At 42.3% G+C, this 17352-nt stretch overlaps 1 protein-coding gene across 3 annotated transcripts in view; it reads right to left on the bottom strand.

Moving 5' to 3' along the window:
- Positions 1-1318: 1318 nt before the first annotated feature.
- The window catches only part of STK17A (serine/threonine kinase 17a), a 36883-nt gene continuing 20849 nt past the window's right edge, over positions 1319-17352 (bottom strand). Inside the window, exons 4-8 of one of the 3 annotated variants that reach the window (XM_064575458.1) lie at positions 7190-7316; positions 3934-3982; positions 3669-3848; positions 2760-2875; positions 1319-2660 (exon numbers count right to left, since the gene is read on the bottom strand). In XM_064575458.1, coding sequence (XP_064431528.1) covers positions 2551-2660; positions 2760-2875; positions 3669-3848; positions 3934-3982; positions 7190-7316 — 582 coding nt within the window. In that variant the 3' untranslated portion in view covers positions 1319-2550. Of the gene's footprint in view, positions 2876-2919; positions 3096-3668; positions 3849-3933; positions 3983-7189; positions 7317-17352 lie in introns of those variants that run through there. The other 2 variants (XM_064575457.1, XM_064575459.1) reach the window with 2 other exon arrangements.

The following is a 17352-nucleotide window of genomic DNA, read 5'->3' as shown; positions in this document are numbered from 1 at the left end:
TATGACGTCCTCTCTATTCAATTTTCTTCCCAACTGAGGTCACTTGTAAAAGTTTGGGAGTTTGCGGTATCTCTTAATTAGCACCCAACCTTCTCTATTAAATTTTCTTCCCAACTGAGTTCACTTGTAAAAGTTTGGGAGTTTGCGGTATCTCTTAATTAGCACCCAACCTTCCCCTGTAACTACGAGGGTGTGGCGTTTTCTCCTACTTTTCATGTGAGAACAACAAAACATTAAAACACCATTTCTGACCAACTGACTAAAACCACTAATACACTTTGCATGTTTCATAAACTTCTCATCAGGTTAAAATACGACAATGTTGAATTTTATTATTATTCAACATGGGCTTATAAATTCTATGAGCAAATTCAATAATACTGGCTTGGGTCTTTGTAAACTTGTTAAAAGAAAACGTGAGCAGCATTAGGTAAGTACAGGGCTACTGGGTAAGTCATTACTGGACAGACTTTATTTGGCCCAATTCTGTGAAGGCTCTTCATGCTCTACTTACATCATCTGAGTCAGAAGATGTCCGTAGACCTTTACAGGCGCTTACAAAAGCCGCTCAGGAGAAGCAGCGAACCGTAGACGGCAAAGCGGCCAGCTACGAGAAAAGAGGTCTTTTTTTTTTTAAACAAATACAGCAACTATATCAAAGGTATTTATTTTGAGTGTAATATAAAATGGCTTACAAAAAAATCTAAATGTTATCTAAATGATTCTGATTTTAAAATGCGACAAATCTATCGAGTGTGAAAGTGTGTCACTCGAGAGTGGGTATTTTTTTTTCTCACCCCCCCTCCTATTTTTGCCGGAGAGATGTTTACAAAAAGGTGCCTAAACTTGTGTTTCACTCAACTCTTCCAAGACTTACCTGAGGCTTAACATAGTGGTCCTGGGTTTTTCACAGAAAACCCTGCCACTGTGGCAGAATTTCCTCTTCTTCCGTCTACAGCTTGGTTGGAAATGCTGGTTTCCAAGAAACTGTACAAACGAAGCGAACTGACGTCTGGAGCTGCCTCATCAGGTTCAGCTGGTGATGCGTGCACGCCATCGGGGCTCCAACCCCCGCAGGGCAAGGCTGGGGCTGATGACAGACCAGGGGGGTCAGGGTCCCACACACTACACGGCTCACGCGCCACAGCAGGTGGTCAGGGGCTGTCCCGGTCACGGCTCTTGGCATCTGAGAACTCACGCGGCAGAGCGCATCGCGTGAGCCCCCGAGAGCCCCCGCTCGGGGGACAGACCCACTGTATTCACAAGTGCCTTAACGCCCCGAGCCTAATAAAAGGTAAATAAGGACACTACTCAGACGTTTTCGTGTGAGAAGGATATTTAGTTGTTTAAGTTACACGGCGTACACTTGTACGTTTCCACTGTTTAATAGGAATGTATTGTTCACTGTGGGGCCTACATACATCCTAATCAACTTAAATTCTTGTAAGTCTTCTGGGAACGTGGCTGCTCCCCTGATGACAAAGTATCCAAGGTCCAATTTTTTATGAACAAAACAAAGTTTATAAATATTGTGGCTTTTTATAACGTTTCCCAGTATAGTCTGAGGGCACATAAACTCCACAGAAGTGGAGGCTCAATGGCTAGGACGAAGATGCTCCACCTCTTACCCTCTCTGGGGGGTTTTATTAACAAAAACAATGCAACAGCGTCCTTCACTGACCAAAGCAACCACCATGTTGATCAGATCACACTGACACTTGCAAGTGACCCAAATTAGGTGACAAGCACGTGAGAAGGTGGCATGGGTCCGTCTCCTGAGAGCACGCAGACGGGTAAGGCGTGCTGAGGGAAACGGCGAGAGGTCAGCACTTGGGTTAACCTTGACCTTAAAACCAGAATAGTTTGAGGTGAAAAATCAACACCACTCTTACTAGTGACACTGAAGAAAAAAGAAATTAGCCAGGGCTTTTCACTGATAGGTTACAAGCATTAGGCAAAAACAAGGACGACAGAAGTCAAATCAAGTCAATATAAAGCAGTAATAAAATATAAAAATAAGACATTATCAAACTCTAGCGGATGTTATTCTAGGACTCAAAATTTGGAAGATACCTAATTAAAAAGCTTACTCCCCTCAAAAAATCCAAAGTGAAAAGGTATCAGTTTTAGCAAAGATATCAACATACAAATATGCAGATACAGATACACATGAATACTGCAAAATAGATTTACAAAGATGTTAATTTGGCACTTTTACTTAGATTTTTAAAGAAAGTAAATACAGGTATCTTTGCATAACAAATTCTCATTCTGGAGAAACAAGATTTAGAAACAAAAGGTTCAAACATCTCCCTTCTTAAAAAAATAACATTGACACAGATAAAACTTTACCCGTTAAAACTCCTGGTTGGCAGCTTTATAAATCTGTCTTGATATATCTAACTCCACAAGTTTGACAAAGTTATTTGAGTTTCTATCAGTGATACCTGGTTTATCCACTTTCAGTACATGTACCATTTGGCCAGAAGTCCATAAATAATAATAATGGTTTCAATGTAGAAATCTTAAAGTTCTAAAGGGAAGTACTGCTCAGTAGATAAATTCTCCTGGAATTTCTTGTAGCAAAGGTTCCTCAAATTTAAATCGTTTGGAAATGGCCTTTTGCTCCATTTTCTCTTTTTCAGACTGTCTGCATTGTCCTAAAGTATATGAAGTAAATACAATTAACTCCTCTGTTACAACTGATTCCTCGGTTTCTGGTTTCTGAGTATCTGAATTAATTTCAGGCACAGAATCACCTTCTTGGAGCGCATTTGCTTCTTCTAATGCCCCTTTCACCTTGAAAGAAGGATCCTGAATACTGCTCTCTGTCAACCACGGATGTTTTAGACATTCTTCGGCTGTGGCTCGATCTCTTTAAAAAGAAACACATTTCACCCTTAAGACAAGATAGTTTAAAACTTCAATTACAGAGGCGCCTGGGTGGCTCAGGTAAGCGTCTGCCTTCGGCTCAGGTCATGATCTCAGGGTCCCGGGATGGAGCCCCTCATTGGGCTCCCTGCTCAGCGGGGAGTCTGCTCCTCCCTCTGCCTCTGCCCTCGACTCGTTCTCTCTCTTTCTCAAATAAATACAATCTTAAAAAAATAAAAATAAAAAATAAAACTTCAATTATAAATTAGAGCATATTGGGGGACACCTGGCTGGCTGTCGGGAGAGCGTGCGACTCTTGATCTCAGGGTTGAGTTTGAGCCCCATACTGGGTTGTAGACATTACTTAAAAAATAAAATCTTAAAAATATGTAAGTTAGAGCATAAGGTATATTTATTGTATTATATTTGGGGAAGTATGAAGAGTTGACAAGAATCTTATTGTGATCCCGGAATAAGACTAGAAGTTTTGGCATTTGTGTGCAAATGCCATTCCCACAATGTTGAACAATACTTTTAAGTAAGATATCTCTGAAAAGCCCTTTTGGAAGACCAAAAACAGATAGACAGTATCTGTCAGACTGAGATGCAGCTCACTGTTTTCTAAGAAACGTTTTCATTTTTGACATTTTCTTTCAACAGATATAATAAGCTCAAGGTTTCATCTAGTTTAATGGCTACATTTTCCTGCCTTCATTTTGGTGTTTCAGTTTAACCTGCTTTTGTTCAGAGCAGATCACTCAAAAATTGACAAAGATCAATATTAACTAAATACTTACTCAGGTTTCTTAACTAAAAGTGTCTTGATGAAGTCAACAGCTGACTCAGACACAACATCAAACTCTTCCTCAGAATAACTTAAACTCATCCGAGAGATGTTTAGGAATGTTTCTTGTTTATTATCACCTAAGAAAGGTGACACTCCAGTGAGCATGACATATGTTAGCACTCCAATGCTCCTAAATTAGAATGAAAATGTAAGAAAAATTAGTATCATACTCATTTCTTGAAACCCATCTGATCAATTTTTCGTAAGTAACTTACCACATATCCGTCGCCATGCTGATAGGATCATAACTAAGAATCTCGGGAGCTAGTATTAGAAACAAGAAAACATTCAGCTGTGTGAAAAAAAATTCCTAATTTGCTCTTTGAAATGAGTATTTTTTTAAAATACTCATCAGAAACTCTATTAAGACACCATCAAGATTTGGGCTAACGTGAAATAACATTTACATAAGTTATTATGAATTACTGTAAAGTCTGACTAGATGTAATTAACTTATTTTCCCACCAGCACCCTCCATTGTTGGGTCTTAATATTTTAAAAAATATCTGAATGCTTAAGTGCTGTAATAGAAACTGACAACTGTGACACCTTCCTCTTCCCATACCCGCTAAAATCAAGCATCCTATCTAACAGATTACTGCTTTTAAATCTTTCTCGATGCCATCCACGACTCTGCTTCCCTACCGCCCCCACCGAGTCCGTGGCACCTTCCCCTCCTGACCTCCACTCATTCCACCTCCCTGATCTGTTCTCCATACTGGAGCCAGAGGGGGCTTATTAAAATGTCTGCCCACTGATAGAAAGTCCGTCAACAGGGTTAAAGAAAAACAGCATTCTCATTTGACATGCACTATACACAAAGACAACAAAGTTGCCTCTGTAGAGTCCTGAAAAACAGCATGCTTTGATAACATTTAACTAAACTGCTGTCACACATAAAGCAATACAAAAGGCATTCTCAAATGTGCAAGAACTTAGGAGAAATTCACGAAAATCCTCCTTGAAAGAAAAACTCACTCATTGATACAATCCAGTCAACCAAATGAGTTTTTTCAAAAGTAGGAAGAAAAGACAGGCAATCAAGTATTGAATCCATTTAAAAACAGATCAAAGACTAAACAACTGTGGTAATTAAAAAAAAAGGGGGGGGATGAAGATGTTCTAATCCTAAGAAAAAACAAAACACTCGAGTCACATACTCAACACTGGTTGGGGACCCCCCCCCCAACACACGACACACAATATGAGGAAGAAAAGGTTGGGAGAAAATGCTAGGTAGGCTAATTTCCTCAACTTCAACCTCTGATACTGAGTTGTGAAACAGAGGTTATGAACATCATTCTAAGGTTTTAAAAGAAACTACTAGGAAATTTAAAATGAAATGCACAGCACCCAAACTACTCGAGGAGAAAGTGAAATAAGAGACCAAAGAGTAAAAGATGCTGGGAGGAGGGAGCAGGAAGTAACAGTAGCTTCCTTTCCTGTGTTTATTATAAGCTGAACATGGATCTAAGAGCTTGACAGAGCAAATCCAGTAAAGCAGTACTATGACAGCCCCATTTTAGGGACAGAGGAATGGGAGGTATAAAGAGATTTCGGGACTGAGGTCACATGCACAGTTGGCAGAGGAAGCAGACGGAGCCCAGACAGATGATTCTGTGAGGAAAACAAGCTGCGAGGCTTACACTCACCTCTGCAAGTGCAGGAAAGAATGAGAGGAGAGGCCCCTTTTTCTCTATTATATAGTTCTGAATTATTTTTAGTTTTCTTGGATTGGGAATTACTTTTATAATAAAGATAGTTCTGTTTTTTGGAGGGAAAATATAAAGTTCTTGGTAGAAAACAGAATTTACCCAGAGAATAGAAAGCATAAAACATAACAAAACTCCTTCAGGGCAATAACTCCTATAGGGTTCTCAACTCACAGCCCATCATTCCGCTTTCCCTCTCGTTGACAAAGCTCTCAAGCGACCGGCTGAAGGACCCGGGCTTTCCAAGAGGAGGCCCCGTTAAGCCCCATCCTCAAAGCTTACTGAGTGGTCATGACGCGCACTGAAATTTAAGTATTCTAGCCCACGAAAAGCGCATCAACGTTTTGAAGGTGGTTTTCCTGCCCACCGTGCTATCTTTTATTACCTAATTAAGGATCTGTTTCAAATCGTAGGACTTACTTTAAAAGCTTTGAGTTAGATTTTGTCCCCTCACTGCCGAACAGCTTTGTTTTCCTCAACCCTATCTGTCCCCTGGAATTGACTCTCCCTTGTAAACGAAGTCCCACCAGAGCTGCCCCAGTCCCGTCTCCCCTCTGAAAGGAGGCCGAGGCTGCCGCACGCCCTAGTCTAGAATGCAGACAGCCTGTCCGTCCACTTCACACCTCTAACCTCAGGTAAATATTCTTCCCTTGGGGCCCAGGCCTTCTCTACAGCCTCCTCACCCGCCTGCCGCCCCCTGGACAATGTCCACACTCGTGTCTATGACCCGGGCAGCCTGGCGTCCGCGCTTCTGGACCTACAGGTCTACACAGCCCTTCCACAGCTACATCGCAGGCCTACTAATTACGAAGAACTGTTTCATCTCTGAAATTTTAAATGTTAATATTGTAAACTCCTGGTCACAGCCTTTAGATTATTTCACCGCCTTGTTCTGCTTACAGATGGATTATCTTTTCTTTTTTTTTTTTTTTAAACCTCATTCAGGCCACGAATCCCTTAGCATCCTATTGTTCTTCCGGTCTATCAAAAAAGTCATGGTTTACTTATTTTTGTACCAAACCTAAAAGCCACGGTTCATCACTTCAGCTGCTCTTTTACTAGTACCTTCAAGGCTTAGCGCTTTTTTCTTTCTTCCAGAAGCTCCCAACCTTGCATTAATCCAACAGAATGCCCTATGTTTCACAGGGCTTGCCATTACTTTAACAATGTTTATGATGAACTTAAAGTTCTTCAGAGGTCCTTACTTGTTAAATATCCTCCCACCTTCAGATAACCTGGTATCCTACACTTTGTTAAGGAAAATCCTCTTTGATTCCTCTTAGAAGCAATCCCTTCAAATTCTCTTGATTCCCTTCAGGAAAGGGATCATCAGTTTGGTACTTTACTCTTTAATGTTAACCATTTTTAAATTTTTATTTATTTTTTTTTTTATTTATTTTTTTTTTTATTTATTCATTTGACACAGAGAGAGATAGTGAGAGAGAGAGAGCACAAGCAGGGTGAGCAGCAGGCAGAGGGAGAGGGAGAAGCAGGCTCTCCGCTGAGCAGGGAGCCCGATGTGGGGCTCGATCCCAGGACCCTGGGACCATGACCTGAGCCGAAGGCAGACGCTTAACGACCGAGCCACCCAGGCGCCACACCATTTTTAAATTTTTATACAAAAGAAGGGCTCTCTGATGGCAGAATTTTAACACAGCAGATGGCTGGCCCCACTATTCCCACGCCACAGGTGAGTTCCCTAACGAAGACGATGCTTGACCCCAAACACAGAACATAACCCACTCTTACGAGTACTTACCCACATATTCAGGAGTACCCATAATTTCTCGGAGCTCTTCACTGTTCTTCATTATTCTTGAAAGACCAAAATCAACTATCTTAATGTCACCCAGTGGAGATTCACTTGTCAGCAGAATATTCTGAGGCTAAAAAAATAATACAGAAAGAGCAAGTAGCCCTTAAAACACATACAGCTTGCCTGTGAAACTAAGATTGACAAATTTAACAGTAAGCAGTCATTCATTAAACAAATATTTTTACAATATATTTACGATGTGTAAGGCAACAGGCCTTACACAGTCTCTTCCCTTATACTGGCTCCTGCTCAGCACAGAAATGTGCATCTACCCCATCTTAAAAACAAAACCAAGCCACTCATACAAAAATATCCTCTAAGACTCTGCATTTCTTTCTAGCCAACACACTCACTCCCTGCTACTCCCTCAAAGCTCAGCTTCTAGAAGGCACGGTCTTGTACACTTGCGAGCACTTCTCAGTGCAGCTGAATCTGGATTTTGCCCCCTCTCTTAGATCTAGCTGTTCTCAATAAGATCGCAAAATCTTTAATAATCAAAGACCCACCAAATCTAATGAATGTCTTTCAAGGCACCATTTTGTAGGCACTGACTGCTGTATAATTTGGCCTGGCAAACCACCCTTCTATGTGCTCTTGGATACTTTCCTCCTCGAGAGCTCTCTCACCATTTTCTCGAGATTTTTTTCCTTTTTCCCTCCTTTTAAATATTGCTGTGACCCCAGATCTCTCGCTGGCTGGCCCTCTACTATCTCATCTACTATCAAAGCTTCAACCACCACTTACTTGCTGATGACTTCCATCCTGAGCCCTTCGCTGACTCATAGATCCAATTAAAATCAGATCTTTTCATTTGGCTGAAATGGGCCACACTTTCAACTCCCACTAATGAGCAAGGCCATCAGTTCAGTAAACAGCTCAGGCAAGGGCTCTTCCTTCGACCCCACCGACCCCACGCCTCTCCTTCTATACTCCCAATGTCAATGCCCAGGTCAGGCACTGGGGGGAATCCTCCTAAAGTATTCTGTCTCCTTCCTTTTCAACCATGTCTCAACCTAGTGAAGTCACCGGCATGCCAATGCTATGTCCTAAATCTCAAAACCCCCACTGCTTCAAGTTTGGGCTTTCATCATTTCTTACCTGGACCACTACCCTCCTGCCTCTAGTTTTCCCCCACCTTCAACCCACCCTTCACTGTACAGTGATCTTGCCATAATGTAAGTCTGATGATGATCCTCACCAATGGACACACTCTCAAATGGGACGTATCTGAGGACAGGCCAAGAGAGAGCTACCCAAGGCCACAGAATCAATAAGGTTCATCTTCCTGGGGTCATTTTTTTCTTTTACCCAAATAACCTAAGGCACTTTTACATAAAAAGTCAAACATATATTATGCACTAGAATATAAAATTCATTTCCATTTTTTAAAATAAAATGACCTTTGAAAGAAAAGTTTATGTTGCTTCAGAAAGGGTCTGTACTTACTGTCTTCTGCCATTAAGAATATTTCCAAAGATAAACTGAGAACCACTGGTACCAATAAAGTATAAATACCTCACTACAGCACCCCAGGTGTTTTATGATCTGGCTTCCGCCTCCTCTTCACGATTAACCTCCTGCCCCCATCCCACAGGCAATCTGCGTTCCAATTCCAACAAGCTATAATCCCTACACAAGACATGCACGCCCATGTCTCACACCTTTGCCTTCTGTATTCCCTCTGCTCAGGAAGCCCTCTCCCCTTCTCTGCCTGGCAAATTTAGTTTCATCGTTCACTCCATCCACGGCAGGTCTCAACAAAGCACTGGTGCCTCAAGAAAGCCTTCTGTGACGCCCCCTCTGGCCCTCCAGGGAGGGTCTGATGCCTGCCCCCTCTCTCTACTCCACAACATCTTGTACATGACAGACCTGTTCCACTGTTGGGTTATTGTATCTTCCTGTCCCCTCCGTCACACTGTGGTTCTCCCGCCAGAGGTTTACAATGAACGCTAGCACTGCCTTTCCTTCCACGCATATCCAACCCCTCCATCTGACTTCTGTCTCCTCCTCCCTCTGCCGCAGGTCACTAGGTCACTGCGATCTAATGACCTGATTCCACGCTTTCCCGACCACCACCTTAGCAGTGCCTGACACTGTGGCTGCTCATTCCTTGTTTATAGACGCTTTTTCTCTTGGCTTCCACAACAAACCACTATCCTGGTTTTCCTCCTAACTCTCTGGCTACTGCTTCTGTCTCCTTTGTTGGTTCATCTTCCTTTAGCAGGCCCACTCAGTGGGTTTCCCACGGCCTGATCTTGAGGCTCTTCACTCTTTACACGCCACACTCTCACCTGACACAGTGTATCTGCACCCAGGACTTAATTATCACCTAGACATTATGAGTCACAGATTTTTATCTCTGGCTCAGACCTCTTCAACCAACTGCTTACCTAACCTCTCCCCTTTGATGTCTCACAGCTACTCAAATTCAGCATGCCCAAACCAGACTATTTTCCCTCCCGAATCAGATTCCCCGTATGCCAATGACTGTCACCTCAGGGAATGCCACTCTCACCCAGCAAGGTAGAAGAAAACACCAAGAATCACCTTGGTCATTCCTCTCTCCCCACTTTCTCCTCATTTAGCTAAGGTTTCACTACATCCTACTGAGTTTAAATCACAAATGTAAGCATTTCTAGACTTTATTTCTCTCCAACTATAGAACACCCATTCAAGGTACCATCAGTTTTGTGCTCAATTGCCACAGCCTCTAAATGGTTTGCTAGGCTCTATTTTGCCCATACTGTAGACAGAAGGATCTTTTGCACCATATAAATCCGATCTGTCACCCCCCTGCCTAAACCCTTCAGTAGCTTCCCATTAGTCTTAACTTCCAAACACCTTAACGGGGCATACAAACCCCGGCTGGTTCGAGCTCCTGCCTGGCTCTTCAGACTCATCATAAACCTGTTCCCCTTGGCTCGGCGACAGTGGAGACCGTCTCAGCAGACACTGTTCAGTCTCTCCTACCTGCCATGCTCGCTCTCTCACAACAGTTATCTTTGTGTACTCTTTCCCCCATTCTTCTTCGCCTACAGTCAGCTTGCTGAGAAGACCTAGGATGGCAGTGAAGAAGCTTCTAACAACGTTCAACAGTGAAGAGCTGCAATATGAAACAGGAAGTTGAGGTCTAGGTGGTCCCTCTCTTTTAAAAGGGTTACTGTCAACCCAACCATCCATCCTGCTCTTCTCTATTATGAAAACGCTTGTAGGCTGCCCAAAGTCTGGATTCAGACACACAGAAGGAAGACTGTGGCTCCACGCGTCACACAGCACTGGGCACGGTGACAGCACCGGGATCAGGGCCAGCCCACAGGAGGCACACAGAAGGTGCTGCTTGAATGGAAGGGACATAACTGACTATAAAAAAGAATCCTAAAATGTCTACTTCGTGTCCGCAGTGGAGGCACTGTAAATCGGAGCAACCACAAGTCTCTAGTGACAGTTCGTCATCAGAAGAGAAAACAGAGGGGAGGACCATCAGGCTCGACAAGTGCTGCCGTGGACAAAGCACTCAGGCAATCAATAAATAAGAGGGAATAATGCAGCCTTGGAGAATTATACAGGAGGAGAGTGAGCAGGCCCTGGAGAAGAGAAAGGTTTCTGTCGCTTATTCAAAAAAATTGTATTGACTGCCTACTGGGAAAATAACAGAAAAGAAGACGTTAAGTCCCATGTTCTTTTTGGAGCCTTACATTCCCATGGGGACAAGCAAGTGCGAATAAGTAGTAACTCCTCGGGTGCTCTGAAGCACTAAGGAGAACTGGGAGTAGGGAAATGGATGAGAGAGTGTCTGCTGGGTGTCGTCTGTGTGCATGTGTGTGTCATGTTCACCGTAGTCAGGGAAGGTTCCTCTGAGGAGGCGGTATTGGAGCCATGAAGGAGCCAGTCACGGCAGAATACTTTGGGGCTGGGGTGGGCAGGGAGCATCCCAGAGAGAGGAAAGACCTCGCCAGAGGCAAGGACAAGCTACGAGTGGAGGAACTGCAAACTGGAGGACAGCACGAAGGTGGAAGGGACAAGTGGGGTGGCAGGCACAAGACTGGTAAGCAAATGGGGGGGGAGGAACGGGAATCGGAGGGCTTTGTGAGCCATTCTGGAAGAACTGGCAGAAGGCAGACCAGAGGGGAGGACAAGAGGACATTCCAGGGAAAGAACAGGCCACACGCCAAAGTATACACAGGTGAGCTAATATACAGCATGATGTGTGCGAGGGGTTATCAAATACAAGAACAGGTCTTTGAAGAATGTGCCTCTACCCTGTTTTTAAAGTCTTGAAAGGGAGAGAGAGACAGAGTGCGGAAGCTATGATGAAGCATGGAATAAAAAAAAAAAGAAGACGACACGTTACACATTACAGTGGCAAAATCCACAGCCCACTGTGACTGATGCTTTGTAGAAGCAGGAACAATAAGGTGCTTTCATCACTGACTAATACAGTCAGGTCAGCAAGCGAAGACCATTGGTTCAATTCTGATTCTCAGACCCAGAATCTGAGGTGCCTGCAGAACCGCCCAGGACAGTTGGAAATTCAGTCTGGAGAGAATACAAGGCTGAGGATACTGCTCTGGAGGACAAGGACACAGAGGCAAGACTAAAACCATGGAAGTAAACGAGAGGAAGAGAAGTGGCCAAGATGAGTTTTGGCCGGTAACTATATCTATAACGGAAAGCAACAAGAGTGACGAGGGCGCTCAGAAATAGTCTGAGAAGTGAGGCTAAGGACCTAGGCACCATGTTGTAGTAAGAAAGTCAGGAAGGAAAGGGTCAAACAGGACACGGGGAAGAATGAGGACCAAGAAGAGGCCACTGAATACAGCAAATAAACCACCTCTGAAAGACTTCTGAAGAAGTAATTCTTAGTAAAACCGTGAGAGAAAAACCTAGATTATAATAGGTTGAAAAATAAGTTGAGAGGCTAAGTGATCTTTATATTACACGTCATTCTGGCTTAATTATCTGTGGATGTCCTCAAACCAGTGCTGTCCTATGGAAAGGTAATGCAAGTCACAGAAAATAATTTAAAATTTTCTAGTAGACATATTATAAAAAATAACATGAAACAGGTGAAACTAATTTTAATATTTCTTTAATTCAATATGTAATATGTAAAATGTAAAATTATTGAGCTATTTTACTTTTTCCCCCCCATACTAAGTCCTTGAAATCTGGCATGGAGTTCACACTTTGAGCACATCTCTGTTCTCAAGGGCTCAACAGCCACAAACGGCCAGTGTTACTGGATTGAACAGTGCAGCTATAAACTCCCTTAGTTCAAAAAAAACAAAAAAAAAATCCAAATGATACCCTAATAAATGTTCAGGAAATTCTTAACATCTCTTGCATAATGTCCTAATTTGTTACCACTATACAATTATGGAATGGTAGTTCATCTTGAAAACTTACTCATAAAAACTCAGACTTTCTGTCTAAAGTGAAAACCACCACCCTGTGGCTCAGTGTAATCTGTAATTTTGTACAAAAAACTGTTTTCTTAATCATAGAAAGTTCTGGCTACAGTAAAACTTAGAACTGAACAGAAAGACAAAAACAACCAATTGCTGTCACTACAGAAGTCTGCACTGCAGCGGTGAGCTAAATTGTTATAAATTAATCCAAACCAGATAAAGCACCCCTCCTGCCACAAACGCAGAAGGGTTGAAAATGCGCAACTGATCAGTGTTAGAATCAATTTCTCTTCTCAATGATAAAATAAAGAGAGGTTTTGGTAATGTGTATAAACAAACTCCATTATAAAGCTATATTCTCTTTGTTAATTGGCTTCTAGCTATATCTTCAGGAAAAAACCTAGGATTAGGAGTCCCAAGACTTCTCAAGGCAATTTTAGTGTTACTACATTAATGAAATCCTATAGTAAAATCAAACGTCATTATTCAGACAAATTAGATAAGTGAAGTTGCCTCTGTGATATATATTCATCACTGAACATGTTTTGCCCTTCCCAGTACCTAAAAAATTCCGAGAGAAATATTGCTAAGTGGAAATCTTCACCACATCATGAGGGCCGTCTGTGATTACTACAACATGCACAGTCTGTATATGGTCTTAAATACCATTTGTTCCCTTAAAATAGCGGAAATGTTTTCCCCTTACATTTTGTTTACACTGTACACTCCCTGGGAAATGCTTTCTTTAGTAATCATGTAAAACCTAGTTGGTGTGGTGGTAATGTAGTAAATTCTAAATTAATGTGATCAAATTATTAAAATGTTACTGTGTCTGAAATCTAGGCCCCGTCACTTGCATCCATCATCTACCAAAGTGAGAGACATTAAATAGATGACAGAGGGACTGCTAGGAAATAACATAGCTCACAATCAGAGCTCTTTTCATGGGATTTCACAGGTAATGCTTCTTACGCAGCTTCTGCCAACTGTGCCCTGGTGTGACCACAGATACGTTTTAGAAACAGACCGTACTCTTCTAAATAAAACATAAGTACAATCACAGGACTATAATCCGTCAGTCTTTGATGGCAAAATATACCCACTTCAAGGAAGTGAAGCATCTGTGCTGAAAACAAAGAAAAGTACACCGGGATTACAGCTTAGTTAGACCTCCTTTCTAGGGAATCCAGTTCATGATAAAGAAGTTGTGGCTCGGGGCGCCTGGGTGGCTCAGACGGTTGGGCATCTGCCTTCGGCTCAGGTCATGATCCCAGGGTACTGGGATCAAGCCCCGTGTCAGGCTCCCTGCTTGGTGGGGAACCTGCTTCTCCCTCTCCCTCTGCCTGCTTCTTCCCCAGCTTGTACACCCTCTCTCTGTCAAAAATAAATAAAATCTTAAAAAAAAAAAAAAAAAAGAAGTTGTGGCTCATGATACCTAATTCTGTTGAGGATGCATGAAATCCAGGTGGTAAGAGAAAACAAGAAGGTCAATGGAGAGACAATGACAGTGGAAGAAACAGGAAACACACAAACTGTCCTCAAACAGACAAAGGCCGTAGGGAGATCTTTGTAAAATCGTATTTCTCTGCTTCATCGGGAAATCCTTTCTTCCTGTATATATAGCCCACTGAACAGTCACTGAACAATCACCCCGGGATAAGATCACTGTAAAGTTGAGGCTACCTTGCTTAATTAGCCTTAAGGTACCATGAACAAAATTTTCAGGAACATTTTTATCAGGCAATGAAAATTCAAGTGGATTTTTTAATTTATTAACACCCAGGTACAGAAAGAGGTTAATACTACTGTCCAACTTAGTTTGGGAGTCTGTTTAGAAATGTCACCCCTCTTTCAAGTAATACACTGATGCTCAAACTGTCAGTGACCAACTTAAATCTCAAAAGGGAAAGTTCCAGCTCCTAGTTCCTGGTCTGCTCCCCTGCTTCTCATCATATACATGTAACAGGGTGGACAAGCTAATGACTGAGTACCTAGCACAGAACTGCTAAAAGATCTAACCAACAAAGAGACTGGATTTCTGTGTGTTCTTTCTGGTCAAGTCCATCCCTGACTGAAGTAAAAGCAGGCCACTATGCCAATGACTAAGTCACCAACTGAGATTATTTTGAGGCTTTTAGCTCTGTCCTGACTTTGGTAGAGTTATTGTTTCTCAGATTTGTCAATCCTGCCACGATGTACATGAAATAAATGGGCTTTCCCTTAATCACAGTTTAGTGTCTTTTCTATTTTTGTAGTCCTCTAAACAGTCCAAGATCCGCATCTGCTACCGCTCAAAGCATTTGCCATGTTCAATTTAAGATATCTGGCTGAGAGTCATCAGTGAATCAGTCTTTTGGCAAACTGCCCATCTGGGGTCTGACCTGAAACCAAGTAGCATATTTCCCATTGTGACAATTATCTCTTTTATAGGAGCAACTACAATAGTTATTCTAACTTCTAACTACTTCTTGTCTCTGGGAGAAGAATTTCCCATTTTAACCATAATGGGAGAATAAAGAGTCTACTAACTCAAAGTTACCCTAGACATGGGGATTGTCAATTTGCACAGAATTAAAACTTTAGGAAACATATTTAGCTTTGTAGCTTCCCAGCTCTTATGGAGACTCAAGAGTCAACATTATAAGCATAAACTGTCACGGGGCAGACGGCTATTAAAAGGTGTGGGACAGGAGACTCTCTGTCCAGACTCAGAGAGGTCACAGAAAGTCAACTGGAGAGGACCTTGCAGTAAAAATCATTCCCATCTGCACGGCTGCCACACCAACTCCGTCTGCAACCTTCCCCCTTCAGCGGTTCACATAGGGACACATGTGACTGCACCTGTGACCACTATGAGGCAGAGGGACGGCTGAGAACTCACCAGGCCACCCAGTCTTCTAGCTCCTCTGGGCCTAGGACATATGAAGAGTCCAGGGTCTAACATCAAAGGCCCATCATCAAAGCCTCTATTAAATCCAGAAAGAATTTTACACCAAGTGTACTCGGGAGAAAGGAATATGATTTATACTGAGGGTACTGGGGAGAAGGGGATATAATTTCCTTGAGTAAATACAGAGTTAATTTTCACCTTCAGCTGCTTTCAAGTAACATCAAAGACCCATGACACATGGTGCTGGCAACCTGTCTGACCTGCTACTTAATTAGTTCCTGAATAATAGTTAAAGGTTGAGCTGTCATAAATCGAAAGCGTATTTCCTATAGGTGCAATGTTATTTAAATTGGGGTTCATTCCTGGAAGTCCTTTTTACATCACAAAACTAGCAAAACATCATAAAAAATAAATATAGGACTTTCTAAAGTTAAGTGTGTAAAACCCAACATAAAAAAAAAAAAGCTCAGTACAAACATTACTTGTGGGAACTCTTCTGCATGGCTGACACTAACTGAGTCTTCTTAAAGTCTGAGTCCACTGAAGTCTGGACTGCAGAGACCATCTCTTCCGGCTGGCTAAGTGTCCCCGAGGGAGGCAGAGATGGGTATTTCTTTTTTTTTTTTTTTTTTCTTTTTTTTATTCTTATGTTAATCCCCATACATTACATCATTAGTTTTAGATGAAGTGTTCCATGATTCATTGTTTGTGCATAACACCCAGTGCTCCATGCAGAACGTGCCTTCTTTAATACCCATCATCAGGCCAACCCATCCTCCCACCCCCCTCCCCTCTAGAACCCTGTTTGTTTTTCAGAGTCCATCGTCTCTCATAGTTCGTCTACCCATCCGATTTCCCGAGATGGGTATTTCTTGTAGCAAGGATCTTTGAATTTCGAAGCATATGACAGACTCAAGGGAAAAAAACAAAGGCCCAGTTCCCTCAGCTAGCTGTGAGGGTTTTACCTAGGTGACCTCTACAGCCACTTCAGCTTTCACATCCTGGGACTCCACTCACATGACCACACGTGCCTTCCAAAAATGCCACTTCACCTACCACAGTCTACAGTGTTCTAACCATGCGTTTTAGCCACTGTATTAAAAAATTAATATCCTTGAGAAAAATATCTGTTTACAAGACGAATGTAAACTGGCATTTTTCAGAAAAGAACAAGAAAGTTTCCAAATTGTTTTCTTTCCCCAGTATTTTTCTGTACGAAACTAGTATTTGAAGGAATACCTATTGCCCTTCTACCTTATTTCAGATGGACTTTTATCAAGTTTACTTTAGGAGTCAGCCTCCGAAGTACACACTATACATTCCTGTACACTCTTCCTTGAGCGTGTCCTTCATGCAGTGAAGATTAAACACTGCTATTCACGCTGTGGGATATCTTTTTTTTTTTTTTTAAATAAAATAAACCTTTATTATGTGAAACATAGTCTCCTTCTGTCTCAGTCTGCTTGGCTAGCCTGCTATAACAAAATTCCATAAACTGTGTGGCTTAAGCAACTGACATTTATTGCTCTTAGATCTGGAGGTTGGGAAGTCCAAGATCAAGGTGACAGCAAATTATCTGATTCTTAGCGAGGGCTCGCTTCCTTTCTTATAGACGGCCACCTTCTTGCTGTATCTTCACGTGGCAGTGAGAAAGGGAGCTCTGCTGTCTCTTCCTCTTCTTACGAGAGCACTGATCCCATCATGGGGGCTCCACCTTCCTGACCTCATCTAAATCTATTTGCTTCTCAAGGCTCTCCCCCTCCTAAGACCATAATGCGGAGGGTTAGGGCCTCGTGTGCTGTGGGCTA

This window comes from Mirounga angustirostris, unplaced genomic scaffold (assembly GCF_029215605.1).
Source record: "Mirounga angustirostris isolate CCGP_5_RB_7025 unplaced genomic scaffold, mMirAng1.0.hap1 SCAF_12, whole genome shotgun sequence".
Lineage (NCBI taxonomy): Eukaryota > Metazoa > Chordata > Mammalia > Carnivora > Phocidae > Mirounga > Mirounga angustirostris.
Note: the sequence above shows the minus strand (reverse complement) of the source record. Positions and strands in the feature narration are given on the sequence as shown.